The sequence below is a fragment of the Tasmannia lanceolata genome, unplaced genomic scaffold (assembly GCF_043159265.1).
Source record: "Tasmannia lanceolata isolate RefF3 unplaced genomic scaffold, GAP_Taslan_0.1 ptg000023l, whole genome shotgun sequence".
In the NCBI taxonomy this organism is placed as follows: Eukaryota; Viridiplantae; Streptophyta; class Magnoliopsida; order Canellales; family Winteraceae; genus Tasmannia; species Tasmannia lanceolata.
In genome coordinates, this window is record NW_027518700.1 from 3,695,386 (window position 1) to 3,721,005 (window position 25,620).

A 25,620-nucleotide genomic window follows, 5' to 3' on the forward strand; every position below is an offset into this window, starting at 1 on the left:
CTACAAATCATGTACCTTTCCATTTTTTTAGTTCCCCTTTTCCCAATTTTCCATTCCTGTCTGACTTAATTTTTTCGATTTTTGAGTACGTTCTTGAAACAGTTTCTGATTTTATTTGAAGCTAGGATCCCTATATCTGGTTATCCTAACATGAATAATCTAGAGAAAGAAGAGTAGTTTACGGTTTGTGCCTTTGATCCTTGTATTTATGCTCTGTTGGTTGCTTGTGGATGGGTGGGAGATTAGGAGAAGAAGTCAACAGGAGATCAAAAGAAGATCAGTCAACGGGGAGATTAGGAGAGGATGTGGGGAAGGTTGTTTGGTTGCTTAAGATTTGTGGGAGATCGCCCAGACGTCTTCTCAACTCTATCTCTCAGAGATTTTCTCCTCAAATTTCTACGTTTTGGTAAAATTTGGGGAGCGAATTTAGAGGGCGCCATATCACCCGACCGGCTCCCGACAACCCGGGTGGTCAAAGACCCCAAAATTGCTACGCATCAACCGAGACTAAAAAAACCGACATTATATCCTTTTGAATGAAAAAGAAAAAGTGAGAGCGTCAAGTTCTATTGATTTTGTAATAGGAGCAAGAAGAGGGAGAATCTCACAGTTTGGGCAGACACTTGTAGTTAGCTAGCTTCTCCTAATTCCCCGATAGACCATATTATGAGGACGATGCAGGTCCAAACAACCTTCGGCAAATTAGGAGAAGATCATTTCCCCATACTTTTCTCAAAAATAAGTAACCAAACAGGGTTTTATAAAAATGTGTTTGGAATAGGGAATCTCGTTCTATAGGGCTCAATGGCACACTTATGTTTGAGCCTAGAGATATGTAAGTTGTGCCATCTGTTATAATTCGACGGCACCATATATAAATCTCTGCGGACCGAAGAGTTATTATCATCCTAATTCAGTGCAACCTAATTCAGTAGCTCAACCAACTTTTAAAATGACGTGGATCTATTCAAGGGCCCTTCTCCGGCCCTTGCATAAAGAGCGCCCTTGCATCTATCATTACAAGATCTCTAATGTCTTCATAAGAGTTAACCTATGTTTTCAAATAAAAAAAAATGCAGTGAGAGTTTTTTCTTTGCTTCATTGAACTTCATTTGGGTAATCAGAGAATTTTACTAGCGTGGTTCAACTCGCTCTGATTGTGCAGGCAGCAAACAGATAGTAAATCAAGAGTATTGTATCTTGATCAAACAGGCAAGGTCTTTATCAAGTTTGCTTTTTCTAACCACAAGCAAAGAGAGGCAACAACCACAACTGCAATAAGTACACGTTGTCTTCAAGCAGTTGATTTTTTTAAACCCTCGATCCTATGAATGAGATCTCTGTTCAGTGTGGACCTTGACCCACTGGGACATCCTGTGATGGCCTAGAGATCAATGGACCAATAACCAAGCAAAATTGCCACCTGCAAACCGTGGCACAAATTTCGTTTTCGTTCTTCACACGATATCTGCTTGCTCTTCAAAATGCCTAGCCTTGTTGGATTTTTGTGTGTTTGCTTAGTTGGGGATTCCTCCACAGAATGAGTAATCAAAGAAGCACAAAGCATTCAAATTTCAAAGTAACACCACAAGACATGTATAAATCCTTTTTTTGGCTATACTTTCCTTGAAAAAGTTAAACAGAACAGAGTGCAAAAGAAGGTTCGTATAATTTGTTGGAAAGAGACATGATCCAGTTTGCTTACAAGACTCTGAGCTAGAACATCAAAAGCTGGTAGAAAATTTCTTTAGCCAAAATGACTACTATTTCACAGTTCTTGGATCAGGTTCATTCCACAATAGTATATCACCTGCTTGGTCCCTCTTGATACGTGTCAGAAGCTATCCTCTAGCAAACATTATTTCCTGGGAAAATTAAAAGCTCGAGATTGTAAGAAAAAGATCAAACCTCACATGCACTCCAAAATACTAGCAAAAACACTTGCTATTCCTGTCACACAACATTTTGCACATTCCCCTCTCTTCTTTAGCAACACAATGTCTATTTTTAGTCAACATATCCATCAATGTCGTTCTGGTAAAGATGAATCGCAGCCGTAGGTAAAGGAACAATCGCAAATCTGTGGGCATAGTGTTTAACTATGATTTAATTCTACCATTAAAAAAAAAACTATGATTTAAGTTTAACCATTTAGTGATTATGGAGTGACTAGGCATGCATTACTCTTTTGAAGGTCCATTACGTGTGATTAGCTATTAGTCACAAAGGTCCTTCATTGTGTTCTTGGATAGCTTCATTGTGCTCTTGTAGGGTTATTGATGATTTTGAGGAGATTCCAGATAGAACCATGCTTACAATTGTTTAAATCCTCCATACCTTCAGATGTGTAAGCTACTTAATTTGGACTAGTGTCTCCGATGTTTATATTGGGATTCATGCCCCTCATACGTGTCGGGAAAGTTGCCTTATTTCCCACCGCTTAAGGTGGTAAGGCAGAAACCGAATACGGAAAATTGGTTTTTTGGGCTTTAGCCAAACCTAAGTATAAAAGCCCAATTTGTGTGACTCTTGATGGTTACGGCAAGTGTGTTTTTTGAGCTTGTGTGTGTCGGCTGCCTAAGGAGGGTGGCTAGAGAGAGAAGGCAAGAGAGAGAGAGAGAAAGGGAAAAGAAGAAGAGAACTGGGTTTCTTCCTCAGGGTTTCTTGGGTCTTTTCTTGGGCTTTCTCTTGGGTTACTCTCTTGTATGGTCTTGGTTTGAGAAGCAAGGAAAGGGTTGCGGGTTTGTGATTAATCCATTGTAATCCTTGTACTTTGTTTTTCTCATAGTGGAAGATCGTGTTTCTTGCCCGTGGACGTAGGCTTGGCCGAACCACGTAAAATCTTGGTGTTCATCTTGTGGCTTGTGGTTACTTTTATTTTTTCCGTTCAATTTGTGCACAATCAAATCAGTTTTTGCCCGGCGGATTTTCTCAACAAGTGGTATCAGAGCTGTAGTTGGAGTGATCATCGAAGCCGGGTGGAGTGATAGTGGGTGTTGTGGTTGGATAGCAATTAGAGCTATCTTTGGGAGTAGAAAGATTGTTTCTTGTTCGAGGTGGAGCGATACACCGAGAACTGCGAAGTAATCTGAGATGGCAGTAAAATCAAGTTCTACACAGTTCAACATCGACAGATTTGACAGAAACGACAGTTTCACCCTATGGCAGATGAGGGTGAAGGGCATCCTAGTTCAACAAGGATTGGCTATAGTGTTGCAGGGAAAGGATGGAAAGCCAGAGAAGATGACAGATGCCGAATGGAAAGACATTGAGTCGAAGGCGGACATCACGATTCGGCTATGTCTGGCAGATAGCGTTATGTTTAACGTTATGGAAGAATATAATGCGCCTAAATTATGGGAGAAGTTGGAAAAGCTTTCATGTCAAAAAACTTGGATAACTGGTTGTATCTGAAGCGGCAATTTTACGGGCTGAAGATGTAGGAAGGCAAGAATCTTCTGGAACACATCACGGTGTTCAACGGGCTTGTGGATCAGCTTCACAAGGTTGATGAAAAGTTGAAGGAAAAAGATAAGGTCCTATTACTTCTTACTTCACTTCCTAATTCGTATGACAACTTAGTGACGACTTTGTTGTATGGTAAGGATAGAATAAAGTTAGAGGAAGTCACGGCGTCGCTCTTATCGAATGAGATGTGGAAGAAACATGTTCTTGGTGGAAATAAAGAGCATGGATTGGTTGTTCATGGTGGGAATCAAAGAGGAAGGTCATCTGACAGGGGATCAGGAGGCAGGTCGAGATCTAGAGTCAGTGGAAAGGTCGTGCAATGTTACCATTGCAAGGAATATGGCTACATCAAGCGGGATTGTTCAAAGTGAGCTGACCAGGTGAACAATGGTGCTACAAATACGGTGGTGGTTGTAATGGATGAACAGAGCGAAGAGGTTGGAGACATTCTCACAGTCTCCTCAGGTAATCACACTTCTCCTCATGATGAGTGGATTCTAGATTCATGGTGCAGAGACGGGTGGCATCGGGTTTCTTTAGCAGTTGGTGCATAGACGAGTTTCAAGGTTGCAAACGATGGTGAGAGGATGACAGTATTTGCGTTGGGGAGGATGGATAGTAGAAATCCCTCTCTAAGGTTGACTAGGTGAGTCAACGGGTTGGCAGCTACACACGTGCATTGGCCGTGTTGATCGAATCGTGAGGAGTCAGAACCAATGATGATTCGAGGGTGTGTAGCTGGTACTTCGAAAGGCCAATGGTGGTTTGTGGTAATAGCTGACCGGTGGTGACATCAACGGAAATTCTTCAGGTGGCTGGGAAATAAGCCAAAGGTGGAGATTGTTGGGAAAGTTGCCTTATATCCCACTGCTTAAGGTGGGAAGGCAGAAACCGAATACGAAAATTTGGTTTTTTGGGTTTTTGCCAAGCGTAAGTATAAAAGCCCAATTTGTGTGACTCTTGATGGTTACGGAAAGTGTGTTTTTTGGGCTTGGGTTTCTTCTTGTGTGTGTCGGCTACATAAGAAGGGTGGCTAGAGAGAGAGAGAGAGAGAGAGAACTAGGCTTCTTCCTCGAGGTTTCTTCTTGGATCTTTTCTTGGGTTCCTCTAGCGTTTTCTCTTGGGTTACTCTCTTGTATGGTCTTGGGTTGAGAAGCAAGGAAAGGATTGCGGGTTTGTGGGTTTGTGATTAATCCATTGTAATCCTTGTATTTTGTTTTTCTCATAGTGGAAGATCGTGTTTCTTGTCCGTGGACATAGGCTTGGCCGAACCACGTAAAATATTGGTGTTCATCTTGTGGCTTGTGGTTACTTTTATTTTTCTGTTTAATTTGTGCACGATCAAATATGTTTTTGCCCCACGGATTTTCTCAACAGGACGCTTAGAATTTAGAATCCTTGTTCTTTGTAATTTCTCTTGTTGAAACAATTTGATTTAACAATAACAGTAAGAATTTCGCAAATAGAGAAAAAAAAGGAAGAGGAATAAGCTGATTTCACTGTCTCATGAACCGTGTACTGTATTGTCCCATTAATAGTCAAATTGTGGAGTTCCACTGGGAATCCCAAGAAAGAAATGTTTATATTTCACCAAGTGTTTGCAGGTGCGAACCAATGGTGTTTCGTTGTAATGGTGATGCAGGAAAGGTAAGGAAAGATCTTAATAAATGTAACTCTTATACCAAATTGATGTAAGACAGAAAAGAAAGATAATAATAATAATAATAACAATTATTATTATTATTATTATTTTGAATGAAAGAAAGATAATTATATATGCAGCTCTGATACCAAACCAGGATTCAAGAGATAACAATGATGTTTACCTGCCTACAGATTCTAATATTGGGAATTCACAATGATATGTGGTGGATTCAAGAGATAATAATGATGTTTACCTGCCTATATATATTCTAATAATTGGGTTCGACGAGGATATACACAGGCTTCCCACTCAGCGTACATCCCTGCAAAACAAGTAATCATTAAGAAATTGCACAAATTAATAAAGCACTATTGATGGTTCACAACTTCAAATTGAACTAAATATATCTAGTGTGAGAAAATATGCGGTAAATAAGTTCAAGCAATTAGAAAAGGATCAAAATGTTGACCAATGAGCTCACCATGCAGGCTCCCATGATCTTAAAAGAGATCAATTCAATGAATGAAAATTAACATGATGACAAAGTGGCCTAAATCCTAGAGAATTTAAGGCATCAGTCTACAAGGTTGGAGAAGAAACTAACAAAAAAAGTGTCATAAAATATTTAAAATTGACCAACTTTTGGATATTTTAAAATGATAATCGTAAGACACGAAAGAGAAGAAAATACAATATATATATATATATATATATATATATATATATATATATATATATATGAGGAAACTGTTGGTGAGCTTAAGCGCACCAAACTTATGGCGCGCTTAAGCTCCCCAATCACATGGGTCCCACATTTTCTGTGGTGATCCAAACCATTCATTTGCAAGGCCTTATCATAGATAGGGTGTGTACCAAAAATCAGCTCCATAGGATCATCCTAACCCCTCCATTTGTGGAGGACAAAAATGGGCAGATTTGTGGACAAACACTGTCTGTCCATTTTGTCCTCCACAAATGGAGGGGTTAGGATGATCCTATGGAGCTGATTTTTGGTACACACCCTATCTATGATAAGGCCTTTCAAATGAATGCTTTGGATTATCCTAACAAAGTGGGCCCCCATGTGATTGGGCGCTTAAGCGCACCATAAGTTTGGTGAGCTTAAGCGCACCAACAATTTCCTCTATATATATATATATATATGTATATATATATATATATATATATATATAGAGAGAGAGAGAGAGAGAGAGAGAGAGAGAGAAAACGGTTCCTACACATATGTGTAGAGAGTTCTCTACACACTAGCTTAAAATACAGTGGGGGCCCACATTGTTTGGGTGATCCAAGCCATCCATTTTAAAGACCCTCACATAGATAGGGTGTCTACAAAAAATCAGATCCATAGGATCATCCCAACCCTACGATTTGTGGAGGTAAAATGGATGTCTTTAAACCTTCACAAATTAGTCCATTTTTTGCCTCCACAGTTCGAATTGTTAGGATGATCCTATGGATCTGATTTTTTGTGGACACCCTATCTATGTGAGGGCCTTAAAAATGAATGGTTTGGATCACCCAAATAATGTGGCCCCCACTGTATTTTAAGCTAGTGTGTAGATAACTTATCTACACATATGTGTAGGAACCGTTTTCTCATATATATAACAAATCACTCACATGTTATACCATGGTTTTAAATTTCCACCAAATCGACCCAAAACGACCGAAATATTCCCATTTTCATCCCGAGAAAAACGCATACCGAAACCAAAACTGTAAGTGTATTGGTGGCATACTATATCAATAAGTTACATAATTATATTTATAATTTTATATGAATTGCATGTGAAATGCGGTGTATGCATAATATATAAATATAAATATTTGTATAAATTACATGTGAAATGTGGCACGTATTGGCTTATCAGCGCATGTCACTAGATGTTCGATGCTGTTAAACCGTTATGGATGGCTTCCTTGCTTATGTCTGGTTTGAGCTGCCCTATTAATGACTTATAGCCATTCAACTCTCCCTTGAGCTGGGGAATGATATTATTTCAAGCATGGGAACTTAGGAGTTAGTGATTTCTACCAGTAGTTGTAGTATATCCTCAAGAAAAACTACACAGAACAAAATGGGTGGCGTTAAAAGAGCCTTGATGGCATCATCGTTGAGGTAGACAATGCAGGGGGGAAGAGATGATTCTGAAACAAGAACAAAATATCACAAAGTGGAAGTGTCTCCTTCTCTAGAAGGATCCTGCTATCAATCATTAAATGAATGTAGGCAAGCAGACAAAGTAACTGAGGAGAAAAATAAATATATTTAACTCATGAAAAAGAAACTAATGTTAATTTCGTAGTGGAAGGTCTTCAAGGCATTCCACTAGAAATTGAAAGTAACGAGAGAGTGAAAGTTGTTACAAGTGTTCATGCATACCTTAAGCTCAGGCAAGCCAATAACACAAGCACACTCGACCACTTCAGCTCCCTCGCGTTCTGGGGAAACGAAAAGCCCAATCGGATGCAAAGTATCAGGAAGAGAGTAGAGATTATATAAATAAATTAATAAATGCAAAATGAGATAAAACAAAAAACAAGGATGGCATGACAAGCAATCCTGGTGTCATCACACAGTTAAATAAAGGAAACTTCTACAAAATATGTGCATCAAAGAACTATAAAGTCATTTAAGGCAATACGGTTTTTTATTCTTTTCACCATAGTATCATATACTAGAGATTAATGAATTTTTTTCATTTTTGAACAATAGCAAAAAACATCGAAAGGAAGAGGAAAAATTGCAAACGTTTAGAGACTGACATTGTCATAACTTCTCTATGTACACCCTCCAGCTAGAGAACTGACCATCTAATTAGCATTTCACGGAACATGAAGAAAGGAAATATTGGTGCCCCCACATTAATGGATCTTTACACGCCCAGGCTGCGACGAAGGGCGTAGGTGATCACATTAGAAGGGTCTCCCTCCACCATGACTTCCTTCTGAGCTCTTTAAAGAAGACACAAAGCCCACAAAGAAGTGTCACCTTGGCGTCATTAGAATCCTTGGCACCTTAAGGGATAGGAGTAATCACAGAAAACACCATCTTTGTAGTTTCTAAACGTAGTCCCCTCTCCGACGGTACCATCTAGTTATGTATCCTACGACCATGATTAATTATTTTCTAAAAATATTGGCTTTTGGTGTCATTCTGACAACAAAGCAATGTTCAGTAACAATAACTGCTAGAGGGAGTTTACGCTGTGATGGAATTTGCAGAGTTGGTTGCTCTGTTATGCACCGTTATTCATTTTTAAAATGACCAAAGGAACATCATTAATGCCTAATTCTAGCAAACATTTAAAGAATAGAAACCAACAAAAAGATTGTATCTCACGACCCTCATAAGATCTTAGTAGATAGTAAATTCATAGCACCTTCGGTTAGATTTAGAAAAATAGAAACCAACAAGCTTTCAGCAAATGCTTGCTTTTATGCAAACATTTTTTGTTTTTTATTGAATGATAGCTTTTACGCAAACATTTAAAGAATGTTTTAGTCAAAAATCAAACCATCTGTTTCATTATATTGAAAAAAAGAAGGAAAACCACTGTTCCTACTTTTTGAAATCACCAAAGAAACCAAAAAAAAAGAGGAGAGGAGGTTACCTAGAAGTCTTATTGCCGCACACAGTGTTCCACCAGTAGCAACCACATCATCAATGACAACCGCACGCTCCCCCGGCTCAACAGCCCCAACATGCAGCTCCAAACAATCGGTTCCATATTCAAGCACATAAGATTCAGAAATAACCTTACCTATACATTCAAATATATAAAGGGGCAAACATATTAATAGAACAAGGTGTAAAATTCATGTACTATAAATCCATAAGAACTTCTAGAGTTTCAGGACTCGTAAATTTCAACAATAAAAAACAGTCGAGAAAAAAAGAACATAAATATGGAGAAAACCCCCATTCTAGAAATTTCAGTCATTCACATCTAGGTAGACCCAAATTATGCCCATCAATTAAAAAGAAACAATAATGAAATATCAGACACTGAGTTTAGTGATTTTCCTAATTTGACTATCCCTGAAATTTCTTATTTGTTTCCAAAAAGAGAAAAAAAGTTTAAGCTTCGAAATTCCAAATTTTTAGCAAGCAGTAAACTCTTCACAAGCAGAAGTAAAAGATTCTCATAACTATAAGTAAGTCTAATAAAGCAAGTTGACAAAAGAAGACAGTGATTGATGGGATATGAAAAACAGCAGCCTATTAGCTGTCGACACGTGGCCCCAGGATGGCCACCACAAATCAAGCGTCAGCCCAGGGGTATTATGGTAATTACCTCAGAGTAGGTAAACTCAAACCTATAACAGGCCGACACCTGTCCTGGGGTAGGTAATCCAACCACCCCAGGTTTCCCTCTATAAAAGGGCTTTCAGAGCTCAAACCAGAGGGTAATAACTTCTCAACCTACCACTCTTAAAAACTCGCTCTGCACTCCTGCTCGTACTGACTTGAGTGTCGAAGGACCTATCCGGAGTAACGACTTCGGGTTGGTCTTCTGACCTCGTTTGCTCTTGTGCAGGGCTCAACTCCTTCACTTCGGCTCCTCCAGCTCAGCTCTAACGTCACTGCCGTATCTGTTACCGATTTTTGTCCTAACAGATTGGCGCCATCCGTGGGACCCTAACTAAAAGCTATTCAAATCCCCTTACAAATGGCAGGACGGAGGAATGCTCGGGTACCAACCGCACGGACTACCTGAGCCGTGCTACCTCGCAGGACCCGGAGTGAACGAATCGCCTCACAGGTGGTGGCTACTTCTGCCACAGCAGAACAGAGCCCGGCTCATTCGGAACACCTCAATCCCACACCCACTCCGGATCAAGTTCAAGCTCTCTTTCAACAGATGACGGCTCTTGTCGGTCAATACCAACAACTACTCCAAGCGCCTCCCCAACATCCTCCGGAAGCTCCACGACCCGTACAGGAAAGGTCGAACGCCCACAGGGGAGAGTCAACACGCCACGGTGAAGACCGGACTCACCACTCAAGGCATGCCCATACAGAGCCTCACCACCGCCGGAGGTAGCAGTCCCGCTCTGCGCGAAAGCACCGAGCCTAGGAAGACTGCGCGCCGCAAGAAAAATCCAGGCCTCGTCGAAGGAGTCCGGAAAGTCAGTCCGGCTCTGCGGCGAGCCCGCCAGTGGAGAGAAACAGGTCGTTGGACCGACCAGACCGTAGAGCTGATCCGATGCTTCGAAGGATAGAAGAAATGAACCACCGTATAGAAGAGCTGGCAAAAGATCAGAGCCGGCCTGCTGCGCGGGCGTTCTCAAGCAGAACGCCGTTCACCGACGATGTTATGAACACCCCGGCACCCACAGGGTTTAAAATGCCAACCGTCCCGCAATATGACGGGACCACTGACCCTGTGGACCATTTGGAGACGTTCAGAACGATGATGCTCCTCCACGGCGCGTCCGATGGCTTCCTCTGCAGAGCATTCCCAACCACACTGACTGGTGCGGCCCGGGACTGGTACTCAAGGATCAAACCGCTCAGTGGCTCGCCAAAATCCACACTCACTGGCAGATCTGATGGCCGGAGCTGAGGAATATATAGCAGTAGAAGAGACGCTGGCAGCCCTGGACTCAAATCGGAGGAGAACCTCTGAGGACAAGAACCCTACCAAGCAACGTAGGGACGATAAGGCCCCCAGAAGAGAGAAGTCCCCCAGAGGAGGGAAGAAAACTTTACCCCTCTCAACACATCCCGAAGACACATAATGGCCGCAATCAGAGGAGAAGAGTTCGTAAGGTGGCCGACCAGAATGATCTCCAAGGGAAATAAGAGAGACAAGTCGAAGTACTGTCGGTTCCTCAGGGACCACAGTCACGACACAGACGAGTGCTGGCAGCTCAAGGAAGAAATCGAGCTGCTGATTGGCCGGGGATACTTGAAAAAGTATGTCATAAGTGACGGCCACAGAAGAGAGCGCAGAGAGAAGAGTCCCCAGGGCTGGAGCTCTCGACGGTCACAGCCAGTCCCTGCCCGGGATCAATCTCCTCTGCCATCCAGTTCACAACCAGACGCACACCGATCCCAGCCAAGGGGGGTCATCAGCACGATTATGGGCAGACCGGCCGCTGGGGGCACATCATCTGCTGCTCGAAAAGCATACGCACGCCAAGTCAACGTCGTGCACACATGCAGCAAAAAGATGAAGACGGAGAATGAGATCTCATTTTCAGATGCGGATCTCGACAACTTGATACTGCCTCACGACGACGCCCTGGTCCTGACAATGCTCGTCGCAAACTAGGAGCTGAAGAAAATCCTTGTCGACAACGGGAGTTCGGCCGATATCCTTTACTAGAGAATGATGATCAGAGACGACCGTTTGAGGCCGGCAAACTCCGATCTGTTCGGTTTCTCAGGGAAGGTCGTGAAAGTGGCAGGACAGATTGAACTCCCAGTCCTCGTCGGTGAGCCGCCCTGTCAGGCCTTCGCGATGGTCAATTTCCTGGCAGTGAGAGCCACTTCGGTCTATAACGATATCTTGGGACGACCCGGCCAGAACTTGATCCGCGTCGTGGCTTCAGCATATCACCAGAAGATGAAGTTCATAACGCCAAACGGCGTAGGAGAAGTCAGAGGAGACCAACCACAGTCCAGGGAGTGCTATGCCATGGCACTCAAGGGCAAAAATGCGGTGGAATCGCTGCCGATTGAGCTACTCGATCTGAGGGACGAAGCCCAGGGGACTCAGCCCGCCGAAGACCTCATCTCCATCCCTCTGTGCAAAGGCGATAATGAGAAAGTCGTTCAGATCGGCTCCTCTCTAGGCAGCAGCACCCGACAAAGCCTCACCCAGTTTTTCAAGGCAATGCAGACGTCTTTGCATGGGCTCCCGTTGACATGCCCAGCATAGACCCGGAGGTTAGCACGCACAGACTTGGTGTTGACCCAACCTGCAGGCCGGTGAAACAGAAAAGAAGACATTTCGCCCTCGAAAGGCGGCAGGCGATAAAAGAAGAAGTAGAGAGGCTCTTAAAGGTTGACTTCATTCAAGAAATCCAATACCCGTACTGGCTGGCAAACGTGGTCCTGGTGAAGAAGACAAATGGAAAGTGGAGGACCTGCGTTGATTTCACTGATCTGAACAAAGCCTGTCACAAGGACAGCTATCCGCTCCCAAAAATCGATCAGCTCATTGATGCCACCACAGGTCGCGAATTACTGAGTTTCATGGACGCCTTCTCCAGATACAACCAGATCAGAATGTATGAGTCAGATATACCGAAGACTTCCTTTGTAACGAATCAGGGGACGTACTGTTACCGTGTCATGCCCTTCGGCCTAAAAAATGCCGGGGCCACGTATCAGAAGCTCGTGAATAAGCTCTTCCAGAATCAGATCGGCCGTAACATGGAAGTCTACGTAGATGATATGCTGGTCAAAAGCCGAAGTGCACAAGATCACGTGTCCGACTTGAAAGAAACATTTCAGGTTCTAAGAGAGCATAACATGAAACTTAACCCCACCAAGTGCACTTTCGGCGTCAGCTCGGGAAAGTTCTTGGGGTTTATGGTAAGCCGAAGAGGGATAGAGGCCAATCCAGAGAAGATCAAGGCCGTGGTGGGGCTCACTCCGCCAAAAACCATCAGAGAAGTGCAGCGGCTAACGGGTTTGGTGGCCGCACTGGGACGCTTCATCTCAAAGTCCGCAGAGAGATGTTTGCCTTTCTTCAACGCCGTTAAAGGAATCAAGACTGCACCCTGGACAGCTGAATGTCAGACCGCATTCGAAGAGTTGAAGCAGTACCTGTCCTCTCCACCGTTGTTGACAAAGCCGGAACCGGGGGAAGAGCTGCTCATGTACCTGTCCGTGAGCCCCATGGCTCTAGCAGTCGTCCTAGTTCGTGAAGAGCACAGCCAACAAAAATCGGTCTACTATGTCAGCAAGGTCTTGCATGATGCCGAAATCAGGTACCAGCGGGTCGAGAAATTGGCCTACGCCCTGATCATGGCAGCAAGGAAATTGAGGCCGTATTTTCAAGCCCACACAATAAAGGTCCTGACCGACCAGCCGCTCAGGCAAGTTCTCCATAAGCCGGACACCTCAGGACGACTCGTGAAATGGGCCGTGGAGCTGAGCAAATTCGATATCCAGTACATGCTTAGACCAGCGATAAAGGCTCAAGTGCTGACAGATTTCGTGGCTGAATGCACCATCCCCCAGCAGAGCACTGAACCTGAAATTGTCCAAACCCCGGTTGTGGAGAAGGAAACCACAACTGAGGAGCGAACAGAAGACGGGACTGAAGCAGAAATCGTCCCCGTACCAGCAGAACAGGATCCATCAACCACCGAACCGCTCTAGGTAGTGTACGTGGACGGATCTTCGAACAAGGGTGGCTGTGGAGCCGGTTTGATTCTCACCGGGCCTGACAACTTCACTTTAGATTACACCCTAAGGTTCGGATTCCGCACGTCCAACAATGAGGCAGAGTATGAAGCCCTCCTCGCCGGAATGAATCTCGCAGTCCAGACCAGCGCCCAAAGGCTTAAAGCATATTGTGACTCCCAGCTGGTTGCAAACCAGATTCAAGGGGTCTACGAGGCCCGCGACGAACGTATGATCAAATACCTCTCCAAGGTCCGCCATTTAGCCAGCAAGTTCAAAAAATTTGAGGTCATCAGAATCCCCATAACAGAAAACACAAAAGCAAATGTGCTGTCTAAGCTGGCCGCATCCGGATACATCACTCTCGGGAGTTTATGTATGGAGTTTCTACAGATCTCCAGTATCGAAAATGAGGCCACTGAAGTGATGCAGGTGGAGCACGAGTCCTGCTGGATGGACGAAATTATTGAATACCTGCGTAGTGGAAAACTTCCCGAAGCCAAGAAGGAAGCCCGCAAAGTAACACAGAGAGCAACCCGATTTTCCCTCGATGGTGAGAGCCTGTACAAAATGTCGTACACCCTCCCATACCTAAAGTGCCTCCGGCCAAGCAACGCTGCATACGCTTTGCAAGAGACACACGAAGGGATTTGTGGGGAACACTTAGGAGGCAAGGCCCTGGCAATCAAAGTGCTGCTGAGAGGCCTATACTGGCCAACCTTAAGGCAGGACGCACTGAATCTGGTCAGAAGGTGCGAGAGATGCCAAAAATTCTCTCCCACCATCCACCAACCTGCTGTATCCATGGCCCCGATCATCAGCCCACTCCCCTTCGCAGTATGGGGGATGGACATCTTGGGCCCCTTCCCACCAGCCTCTGGAAGACGCGCGTTCGTAGTAGTGGCCATTGACTATTTCACCAAGTGGGTGGAGGCCGAACCTCTAGCCCAGATCACAGAGCAAAACGTGCAGAACTTCTTTTGGAAGTCGGTTGTTTGCAGGTTCGGGATCCCCCGCGTCTTGATAACAGACAACAGGAGACAATTCGACTGCCGGAACTTCCGAAAATTCTGCTCTGACTTGAAGATCGAACAGAGATTTACTTCAGTGGTGCACCCTCAGACAAATGGGCAGACAGAAGTAACGAACAGAATCCTGTGGGCAGATGAACTTTATCATGTCCTGTGGGCGTATCGTACCACCCCGCGCACATCAACGGGGGAGTCACCATTCAACCTGTCCTTTGGGACGGAGGCCGTAATACCCGTCGATGTGGGCACCCCGTCTCCTAGAGTCACCAACTTCAATGAGCAACTCAATGGAGATGGGCTCCGTGCAAATCTCGACTTACTGGAGGAAGTCCGGGAAGAGTCCCGAATCAGGATCGCCGCCTACAAGCAGAAAGTGTCTAACTATCATGATTCGAAGATACGCCCCAGAGAATTCCGAGCAGGGGATCTAGTCCTAAGGAAAGCTGCTATCTCCCAACCGAAGAAGGTCGGAAAACTCTCCCCGACCTGGGAGGGGTCGTACCAAGTGAAAGAGGTTATTTGCCCGGCGAGTTATAAGCTGGAGGAGCACTTATTACCCCATGCCGGGAACTCAAAGAACCTCCGAAAATACTATCAGTAGTAGGCCACCCGGCGTGAAAGTGACTTTGTAAATATATATTGAATGTGAATGATAGAAACTCTTTTGCAAATCTCCTCGCACTACTTGGAAACCCAGTTCACTAAAACTAGGGTACTCGCTGCTTGGTTCGCCACGGCTCGTCTCCGCAAAGACCGGGAGCGCACTCCTAGTCCGGAACAAGCCCGGACAGCAAAAGCAAAGCTACTTTGAAACCCAGTTTCCTAAAACTAGGGTACTTGCTGCTTGGTTCGCCACGGCTCATCTCCGCAAAGACCGGGAGCGCACTCCTGGTCCAGAACAAGCCCGGACAGCAAAAACCAAAGCCACTTGGAAACCCAGTTCGCTAAAACTAGGGTACTCGCTGCTTGGTTCGCCACGGCTCGTCTCCGCAAAGACCGGGAGTGCACACCTGGTCCGGAACAAGCCCGGACAGCAAAAACCAAAGCTACTTGGAAACCCAGTTCACTAAAACTAGGGTACTCGCTGCTTGGTTCGCCACGGCTCGTCTCCGCAAAGACCGGAAGCGCACTCCTGGTCCGGAACAAGCCCGGACAGCAAAAACCAAAGCTACTTTGAAACCCAGTTCACTAAAACTAGGTACTCGTTGCTTGGTTCGCCACGGCTCGTCTCCGCAAAGACCGGGAGCGCACTCCTGGTCTGGAACAAGCCCGGACAGCAAAACCAAAGCCACTTGGAAACCCAGTTCGCTAAAACTAGGGTACTCGCTGCTTGGTTCGCCACGGCTCGTCTCCGCCAAGACCGGGAGCGCACTCCTGGTCAGGAACGGGCCCGGACAGAAAAACCAAACCGTCTTGGAAACCCAGTTCACTAAAACTTGGGTACTCGTTGGTTAGTTCACCTCGAACGTCTACCCGGAGCATTCTTGGCCCACAGTGTTAGAGTCAAACAGTATTAGCCAGAGGCAGACAAGTGGAGAATGGACAATGAATAGCAAGATGTAATTTCCAATCATGAAGTAGGGCCTCGGAGGGCCATTACAAAAAATGAGGCCTCAAAAAGCTATTACAAAAGTTGGGTCTCCAAGGACCATTACAAAAAAAGAAGGGAAAGGAGCTCAAGACACCCCGTGGCTACCACCCCGTGATGGATGAGCCTCCGGGACCTCTGCGGCAGCTACAGTGCCCTGCTCGTCGTCGTCAGGCGCCAATGGATCAGGGAGAACTAGGCCCGTCAAGGTCACGGCCGGGTTGGATTCCTTGACCTGATCAAGGCAATCAAAGAATCCCACCTTGTAGGATTCGCTGGACAAATTGATGAGTTCATCCTCTTTCTTCTGTACGGCCTCCTCGACGGCCGCTATCTGTCTCTCCCGGGCTCTTTCCCTCTGTGCGTTGAGGGCCTCGGCGGCCATCTGCTTCTGGGCAGCCAACTCATCTTTGAGCCGCTGATTCTCCGCGTCCCTCTCTCTGATGGACCTTTGGAGCTCCTCTGCTTCCTTCATCAACTGGCCGCTCTCCTCCTCGGACTTAGTTATTGCCTCGGAGAACTTCTTGCTCTTCTCCCGAAAATCGTTGTAGTATAATCCGATCTGAAGGCAAGCAAGTGTTAAAAAAAAAAGGAGGCAAAACAAACAAAAACAAGCACACACGGGCCATCTTACCTGGTAAAGTGAAGAGAATATGGCCTCGTCGGCCGTAGCTGGAGGTTTGTTTAGAACCTGGAGCTTGTCCTTGCTGAGGAGACCCTTGGTGACGATCTCCACAGCTACCCGGCTCTCACCAAGGCCGGAGTCGCTTTTCTGAACGGCCCAATTGGGCCGAAAAACATTATCTCCAGACCTCGCCGGGGGAGGACGGGCTCCAGAGGATGTTCCACCCGACTTTGAAGACCCTGCTCCTCGGCCGTAGGCGCCCACCAGCTTCACTGTAGTCTTGCCTTTGGGGGGCGGCGTGTCCCGGGTCGGAGCAGGACTCGAAATCTCGGCGGCTTTCCTTTTCTGGCTCTGCTGGGCCCTTCCAAATGCTCCTTGCCTCACTCTCTCTATCTTTGATTGTTTCTACATCTCTGAAAGTCAACATGAATGAACAAACCGGTCAGAAGCAAAAAGGAGGAAAAATAGTTAAGCAAGACTAACCACATACGTGACGGGGTCGCAGTACTAAGGCCAAGCCCGACCAGAACCTCTTCCCCAGAGAATTCCGCACAATGAATGAGGCCCTCACGGTCCAGCTCCTCACGGACTAGGGCGAACGTTCTCATATCCTCGCCCTCAAGGAGCGGCTTGCGGCTCATCGCAATTGTATCTGGGGTGTCCCATTTTAGAGGAACCGGCCAGGGCTCGGTGGACTCCCTGTCCTCGACGTAGAAGAACCTGTTCTTCCATAGGTGTATGGAAGAGGGAATGCCAGTCATCATTTTCACCTCCGGGCGCTGGCTAATGTAAATCCAACCCCTGTCCTTATGCCTCTTCAAGTGCGCACACGCGCGGAACAACGGCACAGACAAACTTCTCTGAAGCCGGCCCTGGACGAGGTATATGAACCCAGTCAGCGTCCTCCACGAGTTCGGCGCAACCTGAGCCTGAGCCAGCCCGTACTATTGAAGGACCGCGATGAAGAATGGGTGCAGAGGGAACCTGAGCCCGGCCCTTAACGACTCGTCGTATATACAGACGTCGGAGCTTTCGTTGCAAGCTCTATCTCCCTTTATAGCGGCCCTCAGCCCGAACCTTAGGGGAATAATGTACCTATCCCTAATGTCTCACAGCCTGGACTTATCGAGGATGTTCTCCTCGTAACGAGCCTGGATGTTGTACTGGGGATTGGCGTCCATCCGGGCCCTTGCAAAGACCTCAACGGTCCGGCCCGGGAGGAATGTTGTGGACGTCTCGGCGACGTCACTACCAACACTCGCCTTTGCTCGGAGATAACTATCCGTCAGGGGTGGAGTGGTGTTCATATCCAAAATCACCTCGTCCTCACTATCTACGACTTCTACACTAACATCGGGACTTGCCATATTTGGCACGGGAATCCTGGTCGGATTATTTTGGGTCCTCCCTGACGAACTAGACCCTGAGCTACTGGAAGAGGACTTCCTTGAACCGGACTCAGAGCTAGAGCTACTACAGGACATGAACGCAGGAAAAGAAACGAATAAAAGACGCGCTCAAGAAGATTACCGGTCCGAACAGAAAGCTCCCAATCCGCAGACGGTCGCAACCACGAGCCACACGAGCCGAACAGGCAGAGCAAAAAAGCATAAAGGAGAAGGGCGAAAGTAAAAAGTGAAAAGTGAGAAATGAAGGGTGAAAACCTCCTTTTATAAGCCTTGGCTAAGGCGGTTCGCATTTAATGAAGGGCACGCACTTCGAAGGCCCTTGTATGGTGCCACGAGTCTTTCATTAATGACGGACACACACTTCGAGGCAAGGGCGTAAGCAAATACGCGCGTATCTCCAAGGGGCTAAGGGACATCCGTAAGGTGCTCGTGTACAGATTAACTTCTAAAGCGATTGTGCCCGTCAAGAAGATCTGTCCGGCCCAAGCCAGACATAATGTGGCGCAGGACAGAATATGTGCCCGTCGGGAAAATCTGTCCGGCCCAAGCCGGACAGAATATGGCGCATCCGCTACGCGACAAAAATCTGTCCGGCTTTACCGAACAGGATTTCCGAACTGATTTCCTGGCCGGACAAACAAAATTTCCTGGCCGGACAGACGGAATTTCCGGACTGATTCCCAGGCCGGACAGACAAAATTTCCGGACTGATTTCCAGCCCGGACAGACAAAATTTCCGGACTGATTTCCAGCCCAGATAGACGAAATTTCCGGACTAATTCCCAGGCCGGACAGACAAAATTTCCGGACTGATTTCCAGCCCGGACAGACGAAATTTGTGGACTGATTCCTCGGGCCGGACAAACGGCTTCGCCGGACAGACTCCCTCGGTTCAGGAACATAACTCACCACACTTCCCCAAATCACTACAATGACTTGGAGAACTGGGGGGCAACTGATGGGGTATGAAAAACAGCAGCCTATTAGCTGTCGACACGTGGCCCCAGGATGGCCACCACAAATCCAGCGTCAGCCCAGGGGTATTATGGTAATTACCTCAGAGTAGGTAAACTCAAACCTATAACAGGCCGACAACTGTCCTGGGGTAGGTAATCCAACCACCCCAGGTTTCCCTCTATAAAAGGGTTTTCAGATCTCAAACCAGAGGGTAATAACTTCTCAACCTACCACTCTTAAAAACTCGCTCTGCACTCCTGCTCGTACTGACTTGAGTGTCGAAGGGCCTGTCCGGAGTAACGACTCCAGGTTGGTCTTCTGACCTCGTTTGCTCCTGTGCAGGGCTCAACTCCTTCACTTTGGCTCCTCGGGTCCTCCAGCTCAGCTCTGACGTCACTGCCGTATCTGTTACCGATTTTTGGCCTAACAGTGATCATGAGTTAATTTTTCTTAGAGGAAATTAGTACTTTAAGACTCGACGAGTTTCTATTCAATTTTCTACTTTGAACAAAAATAACATAAAAACGTCACTGAAAATATTATGGGGAATAGTGTGTGAGACTGAAAATGAATCAAATGAACTTCAAATTTTCAAAGTTTCAAAATATTGGAATCATATTTCCATTATTTAATAGATATTAATGACAGCTAAAATCACTGCTTGTTCGATTAAAATTTTATCTGAAGTCATTCAACAACTTGATTTCCATGTTCAAGAGTTAGTAAACCCTTTTTAAGACAAATATATAATGGAATATAGAGTTTTGAGGTTTAGAGAAGCTCTTAGGATCCATGCTGGGAAAAACAAAGAACTAAAGCTATATTACTTGGATGAGATCCACGATGGGAAGAACACTCTTGAAGAGCAACCAAAGATCAAATGCCTTTTCACCATAAACACCACACTATCTGATGTTATTTAGTGATCCTAATGAGTAAGGCACTCACTGTCACCCCAACAATTATGCCTCAATCAATATGAGAGAGAGAGAGAGAGATGCACGGGAGAGAGTATACAATCATACCTCAATCTAGAAAATGTTAAACAAATTCTATAAAAGGACGTGTTATGTTAATGAAGTCAAACTAATCAACAAATGCATAAACAGAAACTGGAGCTTATGAATTTCTAAATGTTGAAGAAATAACAAAAGATTAAAACACTAATCAATTTAAAGAAACAAGACAGCACACACCTGGCAATTTATTAGGTTTACATAGAGGAACAAATTTTGCACCAATAGCTAATGCAATTGAAGGACCAAATATGAATCCTCTAGCTTCAATTCCTGAAATCAAGTTAAGATAAGAATCTTCTAAAATTTGCACAGTAAGAAATAACCAAACAAGAATTATGAATTAAACAATAGATAATTTGGAGTTACCAATCATTTATTTTTGAGAAAACAATATTTCATTAAAAATATTATAACTTCTAAATACACGATAGCCAACAAATGATATGATACCAAAAAACACTCAAATCACAACAATTACTCAAAAATATTATCACCATTAATTATGACGGATTTGCTAGCCAATTTCATGGAAAGCCATTTCGCTGCTGGCTTTTCCATGTGAGAACAGCCAGCTCAGATGAATTAAATGAATAAGAAAAAATCTGCCAAAAAGCCATTTCAATTATATCATGTTTGTTTTAAATTATGGTAGATAAATCCTATGATTTATTAGTTTTTAAATGAATATCGTATTTATAACGTTGCAAATTATGATAGTAATTAGTAATTTTATACATATGTACGTGTATGGGCATGTCACCATTTCTAGATTTGTAGGGGTTGCCATGTCAGACACCTCGTCTCAGTGTCGAAACTCGACACACGAAACCATGTCTATATCTCGTGATTTTATATACCTTTTGTTTTATAACTATAAAGAAAACACATTAAGATCATTACAAAATATTGTAAAACTAGGGCTCAAAAATGGAAGTCGACTGACCAAGTTTTCCATTGATTTTGACAAGTGAAGCAAGAAATTAAAATCATAAACTTGTTTGAATTTAATAAATAAGAGGGAGAATATGGGAGTTTTTCATTGAATCAATTAAATAAGAGGGAGAATATGGGAGTTTTTCATTGAATCAATTAAGACAATGAAAAACTCCACCAAGTCAGTGATTGGCTTGATAAGTTTCTAAAATGTTTGCAAAGTCCTAGCGACAATTGAAATCAACAAAATCTGAAACTTCCCAACCAAATAATAAACTTGATGTCAGGAAAGCAACCTCCTCTAGAACTACAGGGGATTCAAAAACTGTTATGGATGATACACTGAAAACAAAAGGAAACACAATGATTCCCTCTCAACAGCGTTCATTAAGAATTAGAAATGCAAAAGAATAACAGTATAAATAGCTGACAGGACAGTCGACACCTAAGTTACATTTTCTTTCTCTCTGTTCATCAAATTCAAAATCCATCTACATCTACGACCCCAAAATCAACCCACACATCATTCTTGAACTCATTCCGAAGTTCAAACCATGGTTCAAGAATGTGGAAACTGAATTAGAATCTTCTAGGTGCCCAGAATTATTCTCAATGCAGAATTGAACCAAGGTTGCCAAGGCGGGAATCGAAAGCGGGATTCGATTCGGGATTCGAAAGCGGGAATCGAAGGCTCCTGGGATGGTGGGAAGCGGGAATCGTGGGTTTGCCAGAGATTCGACGGGGATTCGTCGGGGATTCGCCGGGGAATCGCTGAGAGTCGTTGGGGAGTTGGGATTCGAGGGGGATTCGCAGGGAATCGCCTGGGAATCGGGGTTCCCCAGAATCGGGGATTCGAATAGAATCACGGTTCGGATTTGCGATTCGGGGATTCGCGAATCCCCAACTCCAGGTACGAATCCTGCTTCTCTGAATTGAACTATGTCCATTTGGAATTGATATTCTATAAATAACTAAATTTTACAACAATAATTGAACAAAATCCATGGAATGAATAATATTACACAAAATGGATGTGCTACTCACAAACAGAAAATGAATGTGTTCCAACCACAATGTTAAAATTCAGCCGAAATCTGAAATTTCAGTGTCGGGTTGGACCGATACCGAAAATACATTGAATAGGAAAAATACAGGATTTCACCGAAATTTTGTAAATTTGTTTCTCACTCTTATTTACAAAATTTCCACAGAAATGTTAAAGATTTCCACTTAAATTTTAAAAATTACCAATCTTTCCACTTTTAAAGATTTCTATTAACTTACCAACTTCTCCAAAAGCTTAAGCTTTTGGAGTAACTGGTAGTTTTACATGATATGACAGCAAATGCCCGAGTTCAAAGTTCAAACCTCCTTGATAGCAAAATCCACATGCAATGGCTAAACCCAAAAGTGGGGCCACAGACGTGCAGGCCAACCCTAGAAAGTGGGGCCACACGTGAGGGGGAATGTTAAATTATTAAAAGATAAATAATGCCTTTCTCCAATAGGTTAAGCTTTTGGAGAAGTTGGTAAGTTAATATGGTATCAGAGCCAAAGGTCTCCAGTTCAAACCTCCCAGATAGCAAAAATCCACATGCGATGGTCGGCCCAAAGTGGGACCCCACATGTGCCACGTGTTTGCCAAGTGGGCCACACATGCGGGGGAGTGTTAAAGTATAAAAGATAAATAATGCCTTTCTCCAATAGCTTAAGCTCTTGGAGAAGTTGGTAAGTTAACATGGTATCAAAGCCTTTGGCTTTAAATTTTGACAGAAATCCAAAATTTTGGAGATTTCAGTCTAGATCGACACCAAAATCACAAAAACCCGAAATAGTATTTTATTTCGCGTTTTTTTTCCCCTGAATTTTCACCCAAAAACCTGTTTTTTTTATTAAAAAAAAAATTAATATTTTACCAAAATTTCGGCTGAATTTTGGTATCGAATAAAATAATGTTTTTATCGTTTTGCCTGATTTCGGCCAAAATTTTCAGGTTCGGCTAGGTCCGAAATTTATGCCGAAACCAAAATTCAAAATCATGGTTGAAACCCACCTCAAACTATTCAATCTTAGCAAATGCCATCACAGAGAAAGCAAGTACAAAAAAAAAAGAACAAGAAGAAGAAGAAGAAAAACAGCAATGAGAAAGGGGAATTAGTGAACGGAATATATACCAGCAACAACAGAGATATCCATGTCTCTGTAACGTTCTATAAACATATCAACAGCACCTTTGAAGGCCTTTGGATGAAGTAAAAGAGTCGTTATGTCTTGAAACATTAGCCCTAATCCAAAACCAAAAAAACAGATAAACCAAACATTGAAAAAAAGAAAAAAAAAACAGAGATTTTCAGAATCGAAAAAAAAAAAAACCTGGTTTCTTGAAATTCGAAACTGTTCGAATTGCCGAAGAGATTTCCTCCAAACGCGGATCATCTTTTTCCTCTCCTGCAAACATTCTCCTTTTTTTTCCAGGGATTTTTTTTTCATTCGAGAAGAAATCTCGATCGTCTGTTTTATACTCTTCCACCGTTCTAAATACGAATCGATGCTTAGAGAGAAAATCTTACAAGCTCTCATAATAAAATCTCTTGTAATAGATACTAAACCTAATTAGGGTTCTTGCGGATGAGATTTTATGAGGTTTTTCCCCTTTTTTGGTTCTCTTTCTCTTTCCCTCCCAAAACGTGTAACAGACGGAGAAATCTCTACCTCTATCTTCGTCTTATAACCTAATTAGGGTTTTATGCGCTGAGATTTTATGAGATCTTATTAGGTTTTCTTATCTTTCTTTCCCTCGCAAAACGTGTGAGAGAGGAAGAAATCTCTTTATCTACACTTTTTAAACGTGTAAAATAACACCAAATACCCCTTTGTAAACATGAGTGAAAAGACCATAGAAGGGCTTTTTGGTCATTTGGACTGTTTCTTGTTTTGTCTGTTCCTTTCCAGGTTAGGTAGTCGGGATATTTGGTGGGACCCATACCCTTTTTATATAGGGTCGGGAAAAGTGAGTGGAAATGCCTCCTGATTCGCCCTGTTATTTCTATGGGCCCCACCCACTGTTTCGTAGAGTGAGAAATGTTACTGTCATATGCGTCTGACAGGGAAAAGTGAGCGGAAATGCCTCCTGATTCGCCCTGCTTTCCTGTGGGCCCCACAGAATGTCCCTCTTTTTAACCTTTTCGTACTGCAGGAAGGCGAGGTGGGTAAAGAATCAGGTAAATCTAGAAAATCTTGTTTCCAGATCTTACGTGGCACCTGAAATTCAAAAGGTAAAACGTAATAGATATGGTCACGGTGGTCACCCAAAAGTCATACCGATCTATTGATCGTAGCCGTCTATTTCCTTGTAAACATAATGGAAGATCTAAAATAAATAAGGGCATGTTTGGATGCTGAGAAATTTTGGATTTGGATTTGGATATCTCACATTTGTAGCCCTTTTTGTGTTGTTATTTGGATCCGGATCAAATTCTTGAATTTCCAAATTAGTGACCGACAGTGGAAAAAATCAAATTTCCAAATATGCTGTGGAAATAAGTAATTGAGAATTCATAGATCTAGCAGCTTCCTTCACTCTCTTTGCCCTCTCTGTCTCACTCAACATGAGCTGGCAGATCAATTCATCTTGTATTCAAAACTAATTTTTCCAAATCCAGGCTCTAATTTTATTTAAAAAATTCACACCAAGCAAGATTGAATCCCTCTTGAGGATTCAATTCCACTTCTTATTTCTTTCATATTTTTTAGCCAAACATAGGTCAAAGACCCACCATCATGGACCCAAAGTCATTAAGGAAAATGATTAGTTAGGGCATGGACCTACCATGATCCAACCTACTAACCTTGGCCTCACTCTCAATGGATAAGTTTTGAGTGGGTAAGTGATACCCCTTTCTTCCTCACTCCACCCCACTCTAGTGTATCTATGACTACTTTTTACAGATGAATATCCTTCAAATGTATCATTTCCATACTCCAAAGTCAAAGTGCCCGTGTCAGTCCCTAATATCAAAAAGTTATAATGCAAACATCCCATCCTTGACGTTTGATCCAACAGCAGCTCTCTTTTTAAGAAGCAGCTGTTGGATCAAATATCGATGGTGGTACTACAATCGTACCACCTTTACTTAATTGTACCCCCACTCATCATATAAATTCTCCATTTCCACCACACAAAGCTATGGTGTGGATGTCGGTCCCCAACATAAAAAAGTTGTAAAACAAAAGAAGGTAATACCTCTATCGAAATATAGCAAATATCAGTCCCTAAATAGTGGATGTTGCCCCTTCTTTATTCGGTGGGACCCGCCCTTTTTAATCCTCAAACAGTAGAGATGGATGGCCGTATGAATCCATATTTTTCAAAAGGTACAGTATGGCCCACACCATAGGATGATCCAAACCGTCCATTTGTATAAATAGGAGGTGCCCCAAAAAAACCTTTCCACGGGATGATCCTAGCCCTCTAATCTATATAAGTCTCCACAATGTGCAGTCCCTCTATAGATCGGAGGTTTAGGATCATGCTATGGAAATGACTTTTGGGGAACCTC

At 43.8% G+C, this 25,620-nt stretch overlaps 1 protein-coding gene across 1 annotated transcript; it reads right to left on the reverse strand.

The window, feature by feature from the left end:
• Nucleotides 1-1,595: 1,595 nt before the first annotated feature.
• LOC143856797 (adenine phosphoribosyltransferase 5-like) lies at nucleotides 1,596-23,878 on the reverse strand. The gene is made up of 7 exons (XM_077367082.1): nucleotides 23,435-23,878; nucleotides 23,236-23,346; nucleotides 20,306-20,398; nucleotides 8,749-8,898; nucleotides 7,518-7,576; nucleotides 5,367-5,435; nucleotides 1,596-1,865 (listed from the first exon to the last, which is right to left on the reverse strand). The coding sequence occupies exons 1-6, from the start codon at nucleotides 23,517-23,519 to the stop codon at nucleotides 5,382-5,384; spliced, it is 552 nt and encodes a 183-aa protein (XP_077223197.1). The 5' UTR covers nucleotides 23,520-23,878; the 3' UTR covers nucleotides 1,596-1,865; nucleotides 5,367-5,381.
• Between the last annotated feature and the right edge of the window lie 1,742 nt (nucleotides 23,879-25,620).